At 49.8% G+C, this 21457-nt stretch overlaps 2 protein-coding genes across 7 annotated transcripts in view; one reads left to right on the top strand and one right to left on the bottom strand.

The window, feature by feature from the left end:
• ENOPH1 (enolase-phosphatase 1) overlaps positions 1 to 6453 on the top strand; it is a 28466-nt gene extending 22013 nt beyond the window's left edge. For all 3 annotated transcript variants that reach the window (XM_058667150.1, XM_058667152.1, XM_058667151.1), the window contains exons 5-6: positions 1550 to 1673; positions 5391 to 6453. In XM_058667150.1, the coding sequence (XP_058523133.1) occupies positions 1550 to 1673; positions 5391 to 5578 (312 nt within the window). In that variant the 3' untranslated portion in view covers positions 5579 to 6453. The remainder of the gene's footprint in view (positions 1 to 1549; positions 1674 to 5390) is intronic.
• A 7022-nt stretch (positions 6454 to 13475) lies between these two features.
• TMEM150C (transmembrane protein 150C) overlaps positions 13476 to 21457 on the bottom strand; it is a 70260-nt gene continuing 62278 nt past the window's right edge. For all 4 annotated transcript variants that reach the window (XM_058667156.1, XM_058667155.1, XM_058667153.1 and 1 more), the window contains exons 6-8: positions 20124 to 20251; positions 17162 to 17339; positions 13476 to 14584 (exon numbers count right to left, since the gene is read on the bottom strand). In XM_058667156.1, the coding sequence (XP_058523139.1) occupies positions 14376 to 14584; positions 17162 to 17339; positions 20124 to 20251 (515 nt within the window). In that variant the 3' untranslated portion in view covers positions 13476 to 14375. The remainder of the gene's footprint in view (positions 14585 to 17161; positions 17340 to 20123; positions 20252 to 21457) is intronic.

The following is a 21457-nucleotide window of genomic DNA, read 5'->3' as shown; positions in this document are numbered from 1 at the left end:
GGTCTGTAGATCCAAGGTTCTTAAACATAGTTGTGCACAAGAATCACCGGGGGAGTTTGTTAAGCCCGCAGACTCGCTGAGCCCTGTTGCCAGCAGGTGTGATTTGGCAGGCCAGGGCTAGGGTCAGGGGCTGCACAGGACACTCCCTGTGGGTGATTCTGATGAGGCTAGTCCTCCAGTCAGCTGTGCTGTGTCACAGGGGCACACTGCCTGTGCGTGTTGCCAGTAGGAGACAGAATTAGTTACCTAAAGGAAACTAGCGTAATAATTCTTTCAATTGTTAAAGTCAGGTTAGAACAAAGTAATTATATTTAACCATACTGTAGTAATCTTTTTGTCTACATAGTTCTTTAGAATTTACTTTGTCTTGAAAAAAATAAAACCAAATGATAAGCAAAATAGGACGTGGTACACAACCTGAAGAAAGCCAGCCCAGCAAGGGGCGCCCGTTTGCTGCTGGCACCTGAGAGATGCAGTGTCGTCGGAGGGGAACCGGGCACATTACAAAACATGGTGATGAGCCGGAGATGCCTGCGAGGCAGAGACAGACATCTCAGCATTTGCTGGTTCATTCCCACAAATGCCCCCCACAAGTAGGTCTGAGCCAGGGCAAAACCAGGAGCAAGAACTCCATCCTGCACGCCCACATGTCGGGCTATCCTTTGCTGCCGTCCTCGGCATGGAAATGGGGATGGATCAAAACTGGAATGGCTGGGACTCCCAGCTGGCCCTGCATTATGAGATGCCCGTGTCGCAAACCGTGGCTTGACTGGCAGTGCCTCAACACTGGCCACTGGGTACGCTTGTGCATGAGCTGATCAATAAAGGGTGCTCTTCCAGGACACTTGTCTGTTTACTTTTTGGAAGGTTATTTATTTGGGCCCAGTGTGATACCCTAGTGACTAAAGTCCTTCCCTGGTCGTGGCCTGGGAAAGCAGTCAAGGGCGGCCCAAAGCCTTGGGACCCTGCACCTGCGTAGGAGAACCAGAGGGGCTCCTGGCTCCTGGCTCCTGGCTTCGGATCGGCTCAGCTCTGGCTGTTGCGGCCACTTGGGGAGTGAACCAGCAGATGGAGGATCTTTATCTCTGCCTCTGCTTCCCTCTCTGTATATCTTCCTTTCCAATAAAAATAATAAATCTTTTAGAAAATCTTTGTCTGAAAAGCAGAGAGGCAGGCATACCACAGCCATAGCAGGGCCACTGTACCAGAGCTGCAGCCCCGCAGATATTGTCTTGAGGTCAGAGTATAGATCATGTATATTTTCAGTGATTTGAAGTGAAAATGAATGCAAATGAAAACCAAGTAGATGTTAAAATGATCCTGTATATATTGAGCTAATGGTTCTCTTCTTCCAAATGTTTACTGGAAGAATGTTTACATTCTTATAACCTCCATGAAGTTCGTTGTCTACTGGCTTTTCAGTGAATACTTGTTGGATGAGTGAAGTTACTGTGATTGTCACATGTTTCCGAGGAAGGGAACGTGAGGCGAGGGGTGCTGGGGTGCTGCAGGCATGTGGGGTTTCAGACTTCCTCTTCTCCCTGGGCAGCTGGTAGACGGTCACTTTGATACCAAGATCGGACACAAAGTGGAGAGCGAGAGTTATCGAAAGATTGCGAACAGCATCGGGTGCTCGACCAACAACATCTTGTTTCTGACAGACGTTACCGTGGGTGAGTACTTGGCCCTTGTGGGAACCGAGCCCACACTGTGGACACGTTTTCTCTTCAAGGACTCAGAAAAGCGACGTTGTGGAAGTAGTGTGTTGCCGTACCCACCTCCCTCTCTGTATACTGCTGCTTGGGTGCTGTGTGTGAAGTGGTACTGGTGAGACGAATTCTTCCCATTTTAACTCACATTTGTGTTTCTGACAATCTGCCTTAGATTATTAGTTCTCTGGGACTGAGGGTACCCGTAGAATGGGGTGCTGCCCTGGGGCAAGAGCTGGGTGCAGGAGAATGCTGCCAGGTTTGGCCAGCGCCAGTGGCTGCTGGCCTCCAGGGGCCATGGTCAGCAGCCTGTGGGAGCATCCCCTCGCCCCTGCTGTGCAGAAGTGGAGTGACTTCCACCCACGGGGGCAAGCCCACAGGCTGCTGCCAGGGGCTTGGATGCACTGTGGCTTCTGCTCCCGTTGCTCCTTATACTTCTGGTCTGTGGTTCTGGGCAAGCATTGCAGATACAGAGGCGGTACTGATTGGCTGAGTGTTTTTTGTTTGCTTGTTTGTTTTAGATTTATTTCTTTTCGTTGGAAAGTCAGATCTACAGAGAAAAGGAGAGACAGAAAGCCTCCATCTGCTGGTTTGCTCCCCAAGTGGCCGCAACAGCTGCAGCTGAGCTGATCAAAGCCAGGAGCCTCCTCTGGGTCTGCCACACTGGTGTAGGGCCCCAAGGCCTTAGGCCGTCCTCGACTGCTTTCCCAGGCCACAGGCAGAGAGCTGTAAGGGAAGTGGAGCAGCTGGGATATGAACCAGTGCCTACAGGGGATCCTGGCACATGCAAGGCGAGGACTTTAGCCACTAGGCCACTGTGCTGGGCCTGGCTAAGTGCTTTTTAAAGACCAGCAGTGTCAGCATCGCTATCATTGGTGTCGTGAGGAGCTGCAAGGACTTCCCAGAGAGGTCGAGGCAGAGCAGGCTCCGCCTTCCTGGTCAAGCAGTAGTTGTGTGGTAATGTTCGTGTCCTGCACCTGTGCAGTTCCTGGTCAGTCTGAATTGGAAGCGAGCCCCACTGCACAGTCATTCCCTAGCTTGAGATTTGAGAACTCTGAGGAATCGCCCCTTTTCTGCTCAGGTTGGCTTTGAAGCTTCCTGGAAGCTTGCAGCATCTGGTATTGCTGATTGCAGTGGGCGAGGAGGTACACGCATAGGCTGCCTCAAGGTCATGGTGGCCGTGTATAACATAGTGTCAGTACAAACCAGCCTCAACCGTAAGGGTGTGAGAGCATAGATGTTTTCCTGCTGCCGCCTCTCTGTGTGCCAACTCCAGAGAGCTTGCAGTATTGGAGTGGGGCAGGGCTGTGTCTGGGTGTCTGTGTGAAAGAGGAGAGTCAGAAGGCAGGTGGCATGTTTCTCTTGGACTGAAGAGTAGGTTGTTGTTCTGTGAGTTGCTGAGCTTTGGTCATGGCCCTGCGGGAGGCGGCCAAAGCTGCACATCCAGAGTTGGCCTGGAGCCTGCAGGCCTCGGGGTGAGGACCTGCTGTGTGGCCAGCTCAGGGAGTAAGGGCCTCAGTTACTGGCTCCTCAGGTCCCTGCCGGCGCCCAGGCTTCTTGGTCATATGATCACAGTGGTGCCTGCTGAACAGGCAGCACGTGTTCTGAGAAAGGTGGCCGCCACAGAGTGCACTTACGCACCCTGGGCAGGTAGCCCACTGCACGGCCAGGCCCTGCTGCTAGAGCCTGTGGCTCCTGGGCTGCTTCCCTGGGCACACGTGCTGGAGCTGAGTGCTGTGGGCAGCAGTAACACAGCAACACATGATTGTGCTCCTAAGCATACAAAAGGTGGAGTAAATAAGAGGCAGCAGCAGTCTTTCAGCCCTGCTGTGCAGTGAGGGGCCACGATTATGTATGCTGTCATTTTGGCAGTAGCTGTGATTAGAACTCCTGCCCTAAGAAAACTTACACTGCCCTCATAGTCTCATCTTTGCTTGTAGTTGGCTTTATAATATATAATTCACACACATACATTAAAAATTTTAAGTTTTTTCTCTTTTCAGAAAGCTTAAGCCACCTCTTTGGGCTGCAGTTCCAGAAATTATTCCTATCTTCAGGGATTAGAGCTAATCCCCACATTGGCATCAGAATAACATTAACTCTCCTCCAAGTCCTCCATAAGGAGGTTTGTTCCTCCTGTCTTCCTTCCCTGCCAGCCCCACGGTGGATCAGGCAGTGGAGCCAGCAGTTGGATCCTGGCTGCTGACACAGGGCAGGTGGTTGGCCGGCTGCCTCACTCTTCTCTGGTTATAGCTTTTCTGTCATCATATGTTCTGGTGCCATGTGCCCAGACTTCCATTGCCAAGGCCAAGCAGCCTGAGGTGATAGCCCAAGAATACCCAGGGGGGATTTGAAAAGACCTCTTGAATGAAACGAAAGGGGCCCAGAGTTTTAAGTCAACAGGTGTTAGTTAAGTGTCTCGTGTTTGACCAGTGGAGTAGTTAGGTGCCATAGGTCAGGGCTTGCCTCTTGGGGCCCGAGGGAGGGAGCAATGGCTAGTGTTGGTCTCTTGTGGGTGGAGATGGGCTCGGTCAGGTTGGTGGCAGTGCAGCCTGAAGCTCTGCTGCCACCAGCCAGGATGAGGGTCAGCAGTGGCCTTTGGGGCTCGAGTGAGGCATCGTGGAGTCAGCCTGCTTCACTGAGTGTTCCCATGGGCCTACACTCAGGCACTGTTACCGGGAAGGTTGAGTGGCCCTCTCCCAGAGAGCAGGAGAAGGCTCTAGGTGGGGTGGGAGGTGGGAAGGCCCTGCCTGGCATATGGGAGATGAGGTGGGAGGTGGGAAGACTGTGCTTGGCATATGGAGGTGGGGTGGGAGGTGGGAAGACACTGCCTGGCATATGGAGGTGGGAAGGCTCTGTCTCCTCCTCTCTGTATATCTGCCTTTCCAATACATATAAATAAATCTTAAAAACAAACAAACAAAAAAGCGAAAGAAGAAAAGGGAAATGAGGCTTCCTTGGAGAGAGCAGAATTGAAGAAAGATGGAGGGGCAACAGGAACCTTTCTTATCTTTTCAGGGGCACACATCGCAGCACTTACTGAGTCAGAGTGAGGGTTTCTGATAATGTTAAAGAGAATGGGAACTCCAGGGGGTAGGAGGTTTTAGAACGGAACCTGTCACAGAGTAAGTGCAGTGCTAAATTACCATGTTACCTGGTGTCCTGCAAGTGGAAACAGCGGAGAGATGTCACCCAAGCGATCTCCTACAATACATAACTTACCTAGTTTCATTTAACTAGTCTTTGATTCCTACGCCTACCCTTACCCTCTTCAACCACACACAGGCAGAAAAGCAACTGGCCATAACATGTCCAATTATACTGTTGGGATGGAGGTCAATATGGAGTGTGCAGCAGCCCTAGTGTAGATGGTGGTGCTGCAAGTGGGGCTATTTGAGCTGGATTTGGAGAGCAGGCATTTGCTGGGCATGAAGTCAGGCAGCGACCATGGCATGTTTCAGGTCTGGAGACAAAAGCAGGCCCTTTGGTCCGGCGAGCTCCTAGCGTTCCTTTTGGCCTGTCTCCTTAATGGTTGTAATTACCACCCACCTGTCCTCCAGGAGACAGTTGGGCACTCGCCAGGGTGGTTGGGGGGTGTGAACTGTGGGACAGAGCGCAGTCCCTGGGCCCCAAGCTCTCGGCTTCCCTCTGATGCTCTGCCCCACGCTGTGGTTTCTGCAGAGGCCAGCGCTGCTGAGGAAGCGGATGTGCACGTGGCCGTGGTGGTGAGGCCTGGCAATGCGGGGCTGACGGATGACGAGAAGACCTACTACAGCCTCATCACGTCCTTCAGCGACCTGTACCTGCCGGCCTCCACGTGGGGAGCGTGCCCCGGGAAGGCCTGCTCGCCCGCAGCGCCGGCCCCCTAGTGCGTGCTGTGCACTGATGGCAGATGGTCACTTACTGATCAGCGGGCACACATGTGCAGGTGTACATATGTGTGTGCTCATGTTAACTTCCAGAGGGACATATGTGAAAATATTTGTTCAGTCCAATGAAAAATGAAACTTATTTAAAGATGCTTTATATGTAGAAAGTGTTTGAAACGATAACTGTAACCTTTACTGAGGGCAAAGTGTCGATAGAAGAAATGGCTAAAGTACAGATTCAATGTGTCATGTTATCAAGTGCATACCAAACCTGAAAGCTAGTTTTAGAAATCATTCCAGAAGCCTTGTTATGTTAAAAGCGGGGAATATTTCAACATTCCTGATAAGAAATGACTGCCTCCGTTTAATTGTGAATTAGAAGGTCCCAGCAGCTGCACTTCCTGTTCGTCTCCCTACATATAAAATCCCAAGTACTGTTCCTGCTCCAAAACAAAGCAAAAATGGGAATGAAACTTCATTTGACTCTTGATCAATTAAGTCACTTAAGAATCTGTTCCTTTAAGAAAAAACGTGCATTATCATTGTGGCGCCCTCAGCAAGCAGTTGCCTTACCTGTGAAAAAAGTATCCCACGCCCCTGCTAGAATAGGGACGCGGTTCCTACCGTCTGCCCAGACAGTCCTAACCCTGCAGGCTGTCATCGGCACCGATTTTATAGTTGCCTCTTTAACTACGTAACATAAAAAGGTTGTGTTGCAGTTGGTCCATAACGTTAAAAAGTACGATGTTATATAATATTTTCCTCTGAAATGAGGTGTGAATCTTATCACAGCATTAGTGATCCTGATTTGATCCTAATAGGATGTCATGTCTATTTCATGTTGTGATAAATAAAAATGTTTTTGTCTCCTCTCAGTTTCATTTACATTTCTGAATGACAGCATATGGGAGACTGGAGTCGGGAGCTGTTGTCTTGATCACGGGTGTGTGTTTAATATTCCTGTTTGTTTGAAAGGCAGAGAAGGAGAGCCAGAGATCTTGGCATCTGCTGATTGTCCAAATGCCTGTGACAGCCAGGCCTGGGCCAGGGTGACACCAGGGACCCAAGTCCTTGAGCCCTCATCTGCTGCCGCCCGGGGTGCACCTGAACAGGAAGCTGACCTCAGGAGTGGAGCAGGACTGGAGTGTAATGGGGATTCTCTCGGTTGGAAGGCGGGCATCCGCGACAGTGGCCTAAGGGCTGCAGCAAACACCCATCCCATTGTCAGGCTTGGAGGTGTGTGAGAGAGTGTTGTGTGTGTGTGTGTGTGTGTGTGTGTGTGTGTGTACACGTACTACTTCATTTGGATTGAAGCATTCAGATTATCAGTGGAGTATTTTATATTGTTGAGACTCTTACTATTTGAGGCATGTGACCGCATGTTGGAAGGATGCAGTTCTAGTTAATCTGGGAAAGCTAATTAATCCTGAAAGAAATAATTTCCAGAGTGACTCAGTTCACCAGAAGGAAGTAATGAGAGTACAGGGCATATAAAAGATTTTGATCAGGGCCTGGCATGATACTGTAATGGTTAAGGTCCTCGCCTTGAATGTGCCAGGATCCCATATGGGCGCCAATTCTAATCCCGGCAGCTCCACTTCCCATCCAGCTCCCTGCTTGTGGCTTGGGAAAGCAGTTGAGGACGGCCCAAAGCCTTGGGACCCTGCACCCTTGTGGGAGACCCGGAAGAAGCTCCAGGCTCCTGGCTTCGGATCGGCACAGCACCGGCCATTACGGCCATTTGGGGTGTGAGTCATTGGACGGAAGATCTTCTGTCTCTCCTCCTCTCTGTACATCTCCCTTTCCAATAAAATAAATAAATCTTTTTTAAAAAAGATTTTGATCAAAGAGCTGTTTTTGATCGAACAGTTGTGGAAATATACCAGAGTAGAAAACAGGAAATGAGTTTCAGGAAATCTTAGAAATGGGAATAATTTGGAAATGTTGATAAAACCACAGATGGTAGTATAAGGATAACCTTCCCACATCTCCTAGGAAAGTTCCGAGGCAGACAGCAGAACAGGGTGACAGTGGAAGTGGGGAAGGGACAGTGGGAACATGGGAAGGAAACGAGGCAGGAGCATTTCCCGTTCGTGAGGCACCAGAAAAATGCTAACTTACCCTGAATAACAAGGGAAAGTTGAAGTACAAGACTGATTTTGTCATAGTGGGGTGAGTTTAAAACGAAGAAAAAGGCGGGTGATCACAATTAAACATGATGGAGACTTCCAAAGAGCCCCAGAGAAAAGAAAGCAGAAATAGGGCTGTGGGGAGTGGGCAAGGAGAACTCAGGCCAACTCCTGGTCCCTGGACAGGGCAAAGGAAAGCTCTGGAACTTCCCCAAAGAGCAGCACTGAATTTCTGCATCTGGTTTGCAGATTACAAAGGGGACAAGGGACTTCTCTGGCTGGGACTCTTCCTGTCACCATTCCAGATCTGCCGCTGATTGCCCAAGTGCCACTCATTTCCCGTCTCGGCCAAGACCCGAGTTGGTGTGATAGGAGAGCCACTTCAGACAAACAAGCCCGTCCAGTCTTAGGGGCAGCTCTGGAGTGGCAAAGATTGTTTGTCCTTGTGTAACGCTGGCCTTCGCTAAACCCAACTGTTCCTGTCAAGTTCAGAGAAAGCCACTGGCCAGAAAGGTGTCCCTCAGGCTTTGCCCAGCAGAGGGCGCCCCTGCTCCAGAGAGCTTTTCAAATGTGAGGACACGAGGTGGCTCGGCGGGAGAGAATACCAGTACAATTTATTTATTTTTTAAAAACGAACAGCATGAGATGGGAAGAGTCAGAGTAGCTTGGAAAGATAGCAGCGATCCAGTCGCGACACCCGTCCTTTCCCGTTAGCCTAAGTTGCCGTTTGGAAGCATCTGATCTTTCCAGAAGCAGTGCTAGTGAGCCAATGTCTCCAGGTTTTCCTTCTTCCCGTCGGAGTGCAGAGTTGAATATGATCTGCGCCAAGACAATTTTCCGTCCTGACACCTGTGCCCACATGACAGAATGATGTTATCAACCTGGCATTGAAGAAGAACCTGCGGTTCCTGGGAATTGGAAGTAACTAACAAGTGGGGTGCACCCTCCTTGTCAATGTAACCCACAATTATCCTTCTCGGGGCTTTGCAAGCATCTCCACTGTGTGCTCCAGATCTGATGTGTGTGCTCTTGGCGGAGACACAGTAAGAGAAGCCGGGTAACAGAACTGCTGTGCTTGTTCAGGGAAGACACGAGGGGGTGGGGGCAGTGTTCAGGGGTGCTGCACATGGGACGCCTGTGAAACACTGGGCAGAACCTTCCCACAGAGTGGCAGCAGTGGAGGCGGTGAGGCTGGCACCCCGAGGGTGAGTCTGAGTTGTACTCGCAATGTGGGAGATGCCCCTAGATGATTCTGAGCGAGAGAAGAGTGATTCACTTTTGTAAGAATTCTCTGTTGGGTACACTGTGGATACACAGCAAGCAAGACTGGGTACAGCAGAACAGGTACCCTGGGGAGGAGCAGAGACCCCGGAGGTGCTAGAGTCGGATGGAGAGCGAGGAGTCGGGTGGGCATGTGGCCCAGCAGGTAAGACTTCAGAGTGCCCAGGATGGATGCAGAGCCTGCAAGGCAGCAGATCATGGCTCAAGTGCTCGTCACCCTGTCGCCCATATGGCAGACCTAGATTGGGCTCCTGGGTCCCTGGAGACTAAACCAGAGGACGAGAGCTCCTTCCCTGCCTTTTGAACTTGAAGCACACAGTCACATACACCAAAGACTAAGATATTTACAAATCAATGAGCAGGCTGGGCCACTAATCAGGAACTAAACTGGACTGCGGCGTCAGGGGACCAGCACAGTGTGAGTTCAGAAAGCCTGCTACCATGGCAACCGTGGCTAACGCTCAAAGCTGGCCAGACACTGGAATACCTGGGTGCAATCCTTGCAACTTCTAAGACTTGGGTGTCTGACCCTGCTTCCCAGTAGCAATGGGAAGTTGCCCTGTCTTTAGTGCTCATGTGCTTCCAAAGTATCTAACAGTAACCCAGAAGTCTGCACAGAAAGGCATCGGGGAGATTTGCTTCCTTTGTTTATTTTGGGAAATTTCAAAAGAATCTATTTTCACCTACTTGGAAGGCAGAACAAGAGAAACCTCTTTCATCCATTGGTTCACTAACCAAATGCCCGCCACAGAGCAGGGTCTGGTCAAATTCAGAAGTCAAAAACTATCCGGGTCTCCCCCTTGGGTGGCAGGGGCCCAAGCACTGGTGCCATTTCCTGCTGCCCCCCAGTTCCAGGTAAATGTGCTTGAAAGAACAGATCTGACCCCACAGGAGGAACTATTGACAGTAATGGTGAGAAGCGATGGTGGTGGCTTGCCATGGGCTGCAAACAGACGTGGGAACAGACGTGGGAATGTTCAGAATGTTGTTGAGATAACAGTGACTGCACTTGTTGACGGAAGGGATTTGACAAGGTAACCCCAGGATTTTCTGTTTGAGACACTCAGTAGATGGTGCTACTGGGAAAACTATGCCACTGATGTTAAGATGTGAAGTATGAAAGGCAGCATAGACACGGATATAAATGTGACCACAAAACAGTTGCAAACAAGTGTAGAGTTCAAGGCCAAGGCCTTCCTGGAGATGTGCTTTGAAGGTTCATTGTCAAACAGATGCTGTTAGAAGCCATGGGATGTGGTCACGGGGCAGAATCCGCTGAGACAGAAGACAGCCTTGATGAAGCAGAGGACAGAGTTCAGCAGAGGAGGTGATAAGACGGGGCTGTGGGAGGGGGAAGGCAGGAGGCCGTTAGGGTTAAATGAGGCCACGCGCCTAGGAGCATAATCCCACAGGATTGGCGGCCCTGGTGAGAGGGAAGAATCCCCTCTTGACTGTCAGAAGACATGGCAAGTGCATCAGATGGTCACCAAGCAGGGGACATTTCTGCTCAGCTTGGTTTTGGAGGCCAGGTGCTAGAGCGCACAGCAATGCCGAGACTGTCGCATTGTCCTTCCTTGTCCTTCCCAGCAGCGGGTCTCTGTTCTCCCTGGGGTTGGGGCTTGCAAGCACCTGCCTCGTCCCAGAATCCCAGGCTCAATGCCTCAGGTTACCTGTGCCTCTTCCCCCGCCCCTCATTCTCCTCACCCAGGTGGCGTGTTGCTCAGGATGCCTGTCCACCGTGTTCCTCTTCCTGCCAAGCTGTGCCTGAAGCCCCAGTTGTTCATCCCCTGTGAAATGAAAGGCAGTGGTGCTAAGACCAGACATGGTGCTTCCAAGTTCCACACTCCTAAAGGGCCAAGCTTTCCAAGGCTCACTCATGTTTACAGCACTCATTCAGTTTGTTATCTTTAACCCTTTCCACAAGCCCCTGTCCTCCCGCACCCCTGCCTCCCCACAACTTCACTTGCATTAAGTTCATTTTGATCGCTGTGTTGAGGACAGGGTAAAGGCAGCGAATGAGGGCAACATGGGTTTTGCTTGCAGATTACTGCAAAGCCAAGAAACAGTATTATTGGCTTGGACCACAAGAGGGCAGCAGGTTGATGAGTGAACTTGAAAGGTAGTGCAGATAGGATTTGATGAGGCGTGGAGTTTAGGAGGGAGAAGAGATGAATGAGCAAAGGAAAGATAAACTGTCCTTAGATGAGAAGACTATACTGCAGGGATGGGGGGAAAGGAAGTGAATTAGAGGGTTCAGATCAGATGTTCTCAACTCCAGTCATATGGAGAGGTCATAAAAGCAGTTGAATATGCAGATCTGAGATTAAGGATACAGGTCTGGGCTGTAGCAGCTGGGCAAAGTTGGCAGTGCTTATTATAATAATATTATATATAATAATAATGTCTGTTGCTTCACTCCCCAAATGCCTCCCCTGCAACAAGCTGGGGCTGGGCCAGGCCCAAGTAGAGAGCTGACAGATCTCCACATATGAGGGCGCCAAGGACCGCCTGAGCCATCACCTGCTGCCTCCCGGTACACACTGGCAGGAAGTGGAAGCTGGGATGGCGGCAGAGCTGGACCTCCAACCCAGGTGTTCAGTTATGGGCTGCCACAGCCCCCGAGCGATGCACCTGCCGCGGCATTGCAAACCAAGACAGCGATGGAGCCAGAGGAGGTCCTGGGACAGAGCAATGGTGTCCTCTGATGTTATATCGTCAGCGAGAAGCTGATGCAGCCAAGAAAACGGAGCAGACAGCAAGACAGCAGGCAAATTGGTAGGGAGGCTGTTCTGGAAGGCAGATGGAAAAGGGTTGCCAGTGGCGAGGTGGGGCTCTGCTAGTGGGGTTACAGGTCAGGGAAGCTGTGAGGATGGAAGCAGGCTGCCCCAGAGAGAGCCCCTTTCCTCCGTGTCTGGGTGAAGATACGTTCTCTGGTATTCTTGGGCATTCCCACTTTGAAGGCATGATGATGTCCAAAGCTCCCGGGACTCCTGGAATGCCACTGCAGCTGCGCACAAAGGCTTCTCCCACTCTGGGCATGTGGTTGGCAGCGCCACCTTCCAATATGGCTACGTGATGCACTCAGTCACATGGGTCACTTGCTGTTCGGAGCTCTTCGGCAAGTGCAGAAACAGGTGGTGGGACACAGCTGCAGCATCACCGGGCTCAGGTTACTCCCACGCCCCGAACCTCTCCCTGGCAGGTGCTGGCGGGAATGAGATTTCTATCTTATCTGGGGATGGCAAAACCCAACCTGCCATGGCACAGTGCTCAGCATAAATCAATGCTGATGTTTAAGTTCTACTTACAGCCGAAAGATTACAAGTTCCATGACTTGGAAGTTTGACTTTCTCACACAAGAGATAAGAAAACCGAACAAATAATAAAACCTGATCTCTGTCAGTTTTCCATTAAGGAAAAACTCATGTCTCTGCAAGTAGAATTGTTCTAAAATAATTTTCTTTCCTAACCAGGAGAGGAATTTCACTTCTTCACAAGGACAACCCAAAATGTAGTTTAGTGGATTTGAACCTTGGCTCTCCAGGCCGGCCTCACTGCGCATGTGCACGCGGCAGGAACACTATGGTTCTCACGTCAGGGGTGGTTCTGGGCCTTGTTGCAGGTGCATCCTGCTAGAACTGAATTGTTGCCACCCAGCTGGTATCCAGAGAGTCTCAACTGGCTACCTTACCCATGTTAACCCTGACGCTCATTTGCAGCAAGGTCTGGCTGAGTGTATGCAAAAGGAATGGCTGGGTAACAGACAAATCACAATTCTGCATAAAAGGATTTTATTGAGTGGCCCCGGGTCCCAATGAATGTCAGTTACCGCTTGATTGTGCTGCTGTGTACCATCACATGTGCTCTTCAGGAAGTGTGCAAGTCATTACCAAAAGCTGATTGCCTTGGAGTGTGCGGAGTAGAAGAAACCCTCACAAACCATTGTTCTTTCATAGGCTTTTTAAAATACAAAAATGGAAACAAAAAAAGAACCTAAAAGGAGTATTCCAAACTAATAACATGTCCCCGTGGACCAGTCACCATTGCAGTAAGATGCCGTTTCGTGGGAGCATATATACTCTGCAGGCTCCGCAGGACAACGGGGAGCACTCACGGTCTTGAGTTCTAAACGCCCAGCAGGCGCACACCATGCGCTGGGCAGTAGGAAAACGGCTGAACCAATGTGGTTGTGGGGAAGGTAATCTTTCAACCAACTTCCACAGTTTTCAAGATTGTCAAGCCCTTAAACTGAGAGAGAGAAAAAAATAACTACAACTGGGCCATCCATACATATTGAGGACACAGCCCCTCTTTTGGACATGCAACAAGTGCTCCATTCACCCGGCTCCAAAAAACTTCCCTGTATCCAGCATGAGTTCTATTACCTATCCATATTCATATCTCATTGCACTTTCTTGTGGATTTTTCTCCGCCTGAAATATAAAAGCAGCAAGATGACTTGTTTTTCCTGCAGTTGACTTTTTTTCGTTTCAGCATGGCTGAACCCATAGTGAATTCTCCTCTTGCACTTGGTCTACATCTCTGTCCATAAAGATTAAGGAAATTCATGATGAACAACCAAATTATATAAAATAAAAACTATACGTGGCAAATGACGGAAGCAAAAACGACACCAGAGGCCGGCTGCTGCCATATCTCATCAGGCCTGGCCAGACCACGTCCCCACAAGATGTTCACATTTGGAGCCTTTTTTAAGTCATAGTGATTCAGGTCCAATTCCCAATGGAGTATTTCACTCTCTGAGGCAGTGGCCTTTCCTTTCATCAGGTCCACACGGTTGACCACGGAACTTTGATGCAGGGAGCGTTCGTGGGGGAAGCTGGAGCCAACCCGTTGCACGGCCCCATGCAAGTCACCCTCCGGCATCTCCACACAGCATCCATGCAATCAGATGACACGCAAGGAGCTGCTCACAATTTCCAAGCCCGAGTCCGAACTCTGGGGGCTAGTGCCAAGCCCTGGGGACCCGGGGGCAACCTAGAGAGCTGTCATCCTGCTCTCGTAAGCGTGATTGTCACACCCTCCTGTAGGGCAGGGTGCTCAGGATGTGTGGAGCACGTGGTGGCAGTGGGAAAAGCAGGAGGTACTGGAAGAGAGGGGGACGGGAAGAGACGACCATGCACAAGCCTCTGGCCTCCCGCTCTGTCGTGCATATATTTTCAGTGTTAACAGCGTGGCTTCCAACACCTAAGGACTTATGCTTTGCCAGGACAGAAAGAACTCACCCTGGAAAGCTCATCTGGCAGATGTGGACTTGAACATGTTTGTGTGTGTGCGCGTGCGTGAGGTGTGTCTCCAGGTTCAGCGTCTGGGCCCCTCTGGTGGCTGCACCACCCTCATCAGCAAGGCGGCCCCGACGGGGGGGGTCACACCTGGTCAGTCTGGTACTCGGAGGCCTCAGACAGGCTTTCTGAAAAGCTCAGGAAGTTCTCCTGGTACTCGGAACACACGATCTCGTAGCGGTAGTGCCGGAACTCCACAGCCAAGGTGCCGAAGTAAGACAGGAAGCACATGACCAGGCCCCACTGGACCCGGGCTGCGTACATGTCGATGTCTTGGGCCATGAGGATGAAATCTGAACAGGACTGGTCAAGGACAGCATACGCACCAGTCGCTGGGGGACAGGTTCCTGGGCAGGGAATCCAAGAAGAGGGAAAGCCGCGGCTGGCCCCTCTCAGGTGCTGCCAGAAACTTGAGGTGAGCAGAGATTTCTACAATTAACAACATTTAGCTTTTGGGGTACTTTTTTCTTTTTTTTTTTTATAAGTCAGACAGTCATCTTCCATACACTGGCTCATCTCCCAAATGCCCATAAAAGCCAGGCCTGGGGATGGAGCAAAGCCAGGAGCTTGGAACTCAATGTGGGTGTCCCATATGAGGGGAAGGACCTAAGAACCTGAGCCATCCTCTGCTGCCTCCCAGGGTGAGCATGAGCAAGAAGCTGGACTGGCACGAGGGCACAGATGTCATCCCCCAACACCGCTGGTGTCGCCTAAATGCCCACCCCAGATAACATTAGCGAGCTCCGTGTGCCAGACACGCTGCTGAGTTTCCTCCTGAATGATCTTCATCCTTAACAACAATCCTATGTCAGCCCGTTTGCTCAGAAGTAGGGAAACAAAGCTGAGTGGATACCAGCTTGCCTGAGGCTGCTCACACAGGTATGAATGGGTGGAGCTGCAGCTCATGGAGCTGACTGCCCGGCCATGAGCTAATCCCTCCACTCTACAGCTGCTTCAGAGATCTGAGACCACCTAGAAGATTACAATGCTGAAGCAGCTGCTTGGCCAGTATACATAAATTATATATAGAATATATATAAATTGGACATATTATATACAGTATATATACTTTATTTTAATGTACATATATATTTTAAATCACTGCAAATGACTAATGGGTTCCTGGTTACCATAACATCCATGGGAATCATTTCAAAGGTATCAAATTGACAACTCAAATTTGACTGTACTGTGCTCCCAATCATGTCAGGTCTGAGTGAGTGACAGCTTGCCTTCTCACATTCACTACTGGCTTCAGGCTATTTTCATCGCTAGTGTTGCATTTTAAACTTGTGCCCAGATGAAAACAAGCAATTAAAAAAAATAAATGGATGAGTTTCCTGTGCCTGAATGTGTATTCCATGTACAAACACCTATGTGTTCTTGTCCCCCGAAGGGAAGGGGACAAGTTTACAGCGTGTTGTTACAAAGCCAAGAGGCTGAGGACTAGCTATGTTTGCTTTAGGAACGTCAGAACTATCCCCCATAGCGTCAGTTCTGTCTTCAGAACTCAGACCTACAATCTTAGATTTCCAGAGAACAGAACATTGTGTAAAATGGCTTCAGTCAGCTCTCTTTTTTACTAGGCCTGGATCCCTCCACCTAGGGACCCGGCTCTGAAGCACTTGATACAGGCTCAACAGGCACACTCAGTCTGCATGTTACCCTCTGACCGAGGGGGCAGAACACTGCTGACACGATATTAACTTACTACTCCAGTTCATGGGGCCGTGGACCCATCTTCAGGTCTCACACAGGCAGAGTTTACACCTGTTTGACCACACAATGTCTGAGCAGGCTGCTAGCAGGGGGCAAGCTTTTGGCCCGAGTTTCATGCTTTAACTGAGGGCTTCAGAAAACCAAGGAAATGACTGAATGGCACCTGATGAGGGCGGAAGAAGACTCTAATCATTGCCACTAATTAATCAATGTCTTCCAACCCGGAATCTCGGCCCGCCTTACAGCCAGCTTCTCTAAGGCCGGATGACACCATGGCTGCTGGTCCAAATAGCCCCACATTTCAGCCTCAACCTACCAACTACTACTGGTGTGTTCACAGGCATGTTAACCTCCACATAATTCATCTTTTTAATTTGTTCAGTCAGGAATAAGAGAGCTGACACCTTTAAAGTATTTAGCATCACATTTAGCACACTGCAAAAGGAAATGTTTGACCTGGTGGTTAAGCCTCAGCTGGGATGCCCGGGTGAGAATTTCCAACTCCACTTCTGATTCCAGCTTCCTGCCCGGGAGGCAGTGATGGCTCGGGAGCTGGATCCCTGCTTTCCACGCAGAAGACCTGGACTGAGTTCCTGGTTCCTTGGCTGTGGACACAAGGACAGTGAGCCAGGAATCAGGAGCAAACCTGAAAGATTTGCTTAGCCAAATGACACTAGCATCCTCAGCCACAGTGTGGTTCATGAATTTGTTTTTTTCAGAGCACTTTCCTGAAACACAATTGTCTTTGTCTTTTGAAATTCATTTCCACACTAACAATGTAAGTAACAGGAGTATTAATAAAGTTACAAGTGACATTTTTCTTTTAAGATGGAGAAAAAGCCCACCATTCTCTTTTGGTGACGTATTCTGTGTTTTACACAAAGGGAGACTTCCATGGCATTAATGGTAAGGCGAATGCATGATACCGTTCCTGCAGACAAACGGCTCAAGGAGGCAGCGTGTGCCTCAGCTCCAGTTCCCGACCTCCTCTCCGGCGTGAGACTTCTGTGGCAGAAGTTGTGTTTGTCATGATCACTTATTTTTTTTGCTCTGAAGATTCTGACAGGTATCCTAGCCCGGTGGGTTCCTTGGCCCCATGTAGCTGTGTGGGCATCTCCCCAGCAGAGGACCTGCACACACGCAAAGGATACAGAGGACCACACAGAGAGTGATCACCGCCGACAGGATGACGCGTGGGATCCCGGCCCTCCGGCCTTCGTTCTTGATGTTGACTTTGAGGGTCAGCGCGGCCTGGATCCAGCAGGTCAGGGTGCCAAACCCGAAGGTTAAGGACGTGCCCACGTTATGGATCTCCTCATCATTTGTGAGCTGCAGGATGAACACAACAGGACACGTGGAGGCCCATTTAGAAAAGAAGACACGTGGGAGCGGGAAGGCGGGAGGAGAGCAATCTCACTCACAGGATGGCGGAGTCTGACCAAGAGCAGAGCCCATCACCTCCCAGGACTTTCTCTGTCTATTCTCAATGGCGAGGAAGATAAACAAGCATTGTCCCCAACCCTTAGCAACGTTTCTCAGAAAAACCATGCTGGCAGTGGTGAGCCTCTCCTTCGATTTATTTTCCAGGAAAGCTTTGTAGGAAAACAGGAGAGTTACAGAAATTGGAAATGTTGGGGTCTGCGCCACGGCATTGCAGTTTAAGCCTCTACTTGTGGTGCCGGCATCCTATATGGGCTCCAGTTGAGTCCTGGCTGCTCTATTTCCCATCCAGCTCCTTGCTAACGTGCCTGGGAAAGCAGTGCAAGATGGCCCAAGTCCTGGGGTTCCTGCACCCATGTGAAGGACCCAGAGAAAGCTCTTGTCTCCTGGCTTCAGCCCAGCCCAGTCCCCACAGATGGGCTATTTGGGGAATGAACCAGTGGATAGAAGGCCTCTCTCTCCTTCTTTCTCTATAAATCTTTCAAATATAAATAAATAAATAAATAAAAATTTTCTGCAAATGTACATCCCAAAGTTTGTTTTCCAGGCCAAGAAAATGAGCCCCAGCGTCTAGCTGTGTACTTATTGATTGAAGACGGCCAATGCTAGACAAGTCAAGCGGTGACTGGTACAGACAAATAAACCCCACGGTGGTCGTTTCGTCTACAGAAGGGGCTGATCCTGGCAGTGACCCACTCATTGTCAATGGGAAGTGAGTTTTATTTTCCCATAATACTTAGGAAAGCCTGGCACCTCTGAGATGCGGCCATACCTGGAGATCCTGCAAAGCAGAAGCAGATCTGACGAGCCATAGTCCCAGCAGCCTGAAGGAGCCCTTTTGAGATCATTCCGGTGTGAGTCAGAGATGTCAGTCCGCTCCATCAGAACCTGTGGCTATTTAAGCATCACTGAAATGTCTTTTTATAACTACATATTTTAAAGGATTTATCTTACTGTTATTTGAAAGGCATATTTATATAGAGAGGAGAGACAGAAAGATCTTCCGTCCGCTGGCTCACTCCCTACATGGCTGCAACAGCCAGAGCAGATCCGATCTGAAGCCAGAAGCCAGGAGCTTCTTCTGGGTCTCCAGCGTGAGTGTAGGGTCCTAAGGCTTTGGACCATCTCTCCTGCTTTCCCAGGCTACAGGCAGGGAGCTGGATGGGAAATGGAGCGGCTGGGACACGAACTGGTGCCTATATACAATTTCACTGCCTGTAGGTAGAAGACTAGCCAACTGAGCCATTGCACCAGCCCCAGGTATTTTTTTGTTTTGGTTTGGTTTTTGATTTTTTTTTTTCAGATTTATTTTTATTGAAAAGGGATATTTACAGAGAGAAGGAGATAGAGAAAAAAGGGCAATTACTAATATTTTTAATTATACATATAGAAAAATAAAGTCTGCTAAAGGGATGGCTTATGAGCCACAAGGAAAATACTGTTGAAGAAAATCACCACTGCCAAAGCAAGTGCAGAGGATGTGAGGAATCCACACTCTGCAGCGAGCCGCGGACGGAGGGGCGGGGAGCTCCAGGAGGCAGCAGACGGGCAGCTGAGCAGCGCGGTCGGGGCCACGCTTCTGCTCCATAAATCCCACCCATCTACTGCCACTGAAGGACCCCTCCCTGGGCATACCTCCCCCACCTGGCACTGGAGGTGGGTATCATGACACTCCCCTCCCCTGGCTCAGAGCAAGGTGGCATGTGGAGGGGACTCTTGCTCTATCCCAGGACACAGGCTGGAGGACAGCAGCGTTTCTCTCCCAGCTTTCCCATCCCATCCCACTCCGCTCCTGAACATGGCGCACATGTATCCGTGAGCCCCTTACCTTCTAAATGTTATTGTGTGTGTGTGAGTATGTATATACACATATACATATATAAACATGTTTAGATATATTCTATCTTTATATATAATTATATTTACACAAATATTTTATATACATAAAACCAGAAATGTTTATATGTAAATATAATACATATACATGTGTGTAACTATATATAAAACATTATTGCCTGCCCACTTGATGCGTTGGGTCCTGAATGCCTGGGTAAGTCATCTGGCTTTGATTCAAGGTGGGGAGGAGCGTCAAGGTCAGTGTTTGCCTACAAAGAGGCCGTTCTAGCAGCTGCAGGAACCTGTCTACAAGTGAAGTCCTTCAACTCCAGAGGTGGGTGATGGTGTTGTCTGGGGAGATCCTGCTTGCAGGCTGAGCCCGTGGGCTTCTAAGTCTCCAGGGAGAACAGGAGGAACCAGCACACCTTTGTACAAATCACAGATGTCCTTGCAAACTTGGCCTCCATGTGAACTTGCTGTCTTCTAACAGACACCCCAAGTTTAGTTATGGGAAGGCAGTGATCCTACTGGGATTCTAGAAAGCCATATCAGAATGTGTAAAAGGATAAGCTACTCGGAAATCTTTTGGGCAAAACACGGTCCCTCTAAGTGGCTCATTTCCCCATTTTCTGTACTGCTGGCCCCCAGGAGCACCCTCACCCGTGGCTGGAAGGTCCTCAGCGTGGACCACTGGCAAACCCGTATAGACTACGAACCCATGACCCTGTCTTCCAAGATTCATGCAAAAATCACAGGGCTGCACGTTGGTGACAGCACCGCAGTGGCTATGATAACCCTGCACTGTGAGAAGGAGGTGAAAAGGCCACGGTAAAGTACCTGAAAATTACCAAGTAAGGTCATTCCAAAGGAAGCCAGACACAGCGCCACCAATCCGCTAATGTTCAGCCACGGGTTCAAAACCTTCGGCTTCAGCTGGATGAAGCGCAGAACGGCTACCACCAGGGCTAGGGTAAGAGCAGAATCCTAGCATTAAAACATTCCTGGGACGGAGCGCGAGGCACACTTCCAAAGCCACAGCAGGCGGAATGCAGTGTGCCACGACCGCCTGCACCTTCGAGCTCTAAAACGACAGGCAGTTTCCCAGGTCACCTCGTTGTTTTATTCTAACCCAGCTGCAGCGGAGCAGAGTGGCACTGCGGACCAAGCAAGCCGTGGTGCTTGGCTCCCTGGGCTGACGCCAAGCTTGTGGCCCGGAATAGTGCTGCTCTCAGTCTTCCAAAATGACCTTGGCACACGACAAGACTGCCCAGGAGTGGGGGCCTGGCACACGACAAGCAAGACAGGACAGGGATTCATGGATACAACCGTCCTTTAGCTTAGGCGAGCAGCACTGGGTCCGACAGGCAAGACTGAACAAACCAGCCGGTCCCTGGGCCAGAAGCCCCTGCAGGGCAGGATGGAGAAGGGAGGCCACGAAGGCCTGCATGCCTGGTTTCAGGCTCACTTCCCTCTGAGTCTCCCTGTGGGAGTTAGTTGTTCAAGCATGAAGACAGTCGATCCACCTTGGAGTGGTGATAGCAAACAGACTTCTGAAATGTGACTTCCACACAGCGGACATTGGGAGCGGGCTCTGTACCTAAAATCCATGTTTAGTCTATCAATAAGACTGAATTCTTGCAAATGATAGTGATTCATCTTAAAAAGACCACTCTGTTTTTGTAAGAATATTGTTATTGAGAGTTTAAGTAGAGAATAGAAGAAGTGAATAGATTTTAAACACGACCTGTAGGGGGTCTGTGGGTGAATTAAGCCACTAATCTAAGGGTCATATCTGATTAACTGCTTAATGCAAGGATTTTTTTCATATCTACATAAAAATTTACAAATGATGAAACAGCACTTGCAATTACATAAATTAGATTCTACATATATGGAAATGCACTTACTAATTACAAAGAATTTATTTTGACATTAACGTTCATCAGACTAGACAATTATAAGTTCAAGAATTACCCTATTTTGGGCCCAGCACGGTAGCCTAGCGGCTAAAATGTTCTCACCTTGCACACACCAGGATCTCACATGGGTGCCAGTTCTAATCCTGGCAGCCCTGCTTCCCATCCAGCTCCCTGCTTGAGGCCTGGGAAAACAGTCAAGGACAGCTCAAAGCCTTGGGACCCTGCCCCTGCGTGGGAGACCCAGAAGAGGCT

Source organism: Ochotona princeps, chromosome 7 (assembly GCF_030435755.1).
Source record: "Ochotona princeps isolate mOchPri1 chromosome 7, mOchPri1.hap1, whole genome shotgun sequence".
In the NCBI taxonomy this organism is placed as follows: Eukaryota; Metazoa; Chordata; class Mammalia; order Lagomorpha; family Ochotonidae; genus Ochotona; species Ochotona princeps.
The sequence above is the reverse complement of the archived record's forward strand: the minus strand, read 5'-3'. Positions and strand labels throughout refer to the sequence as shown.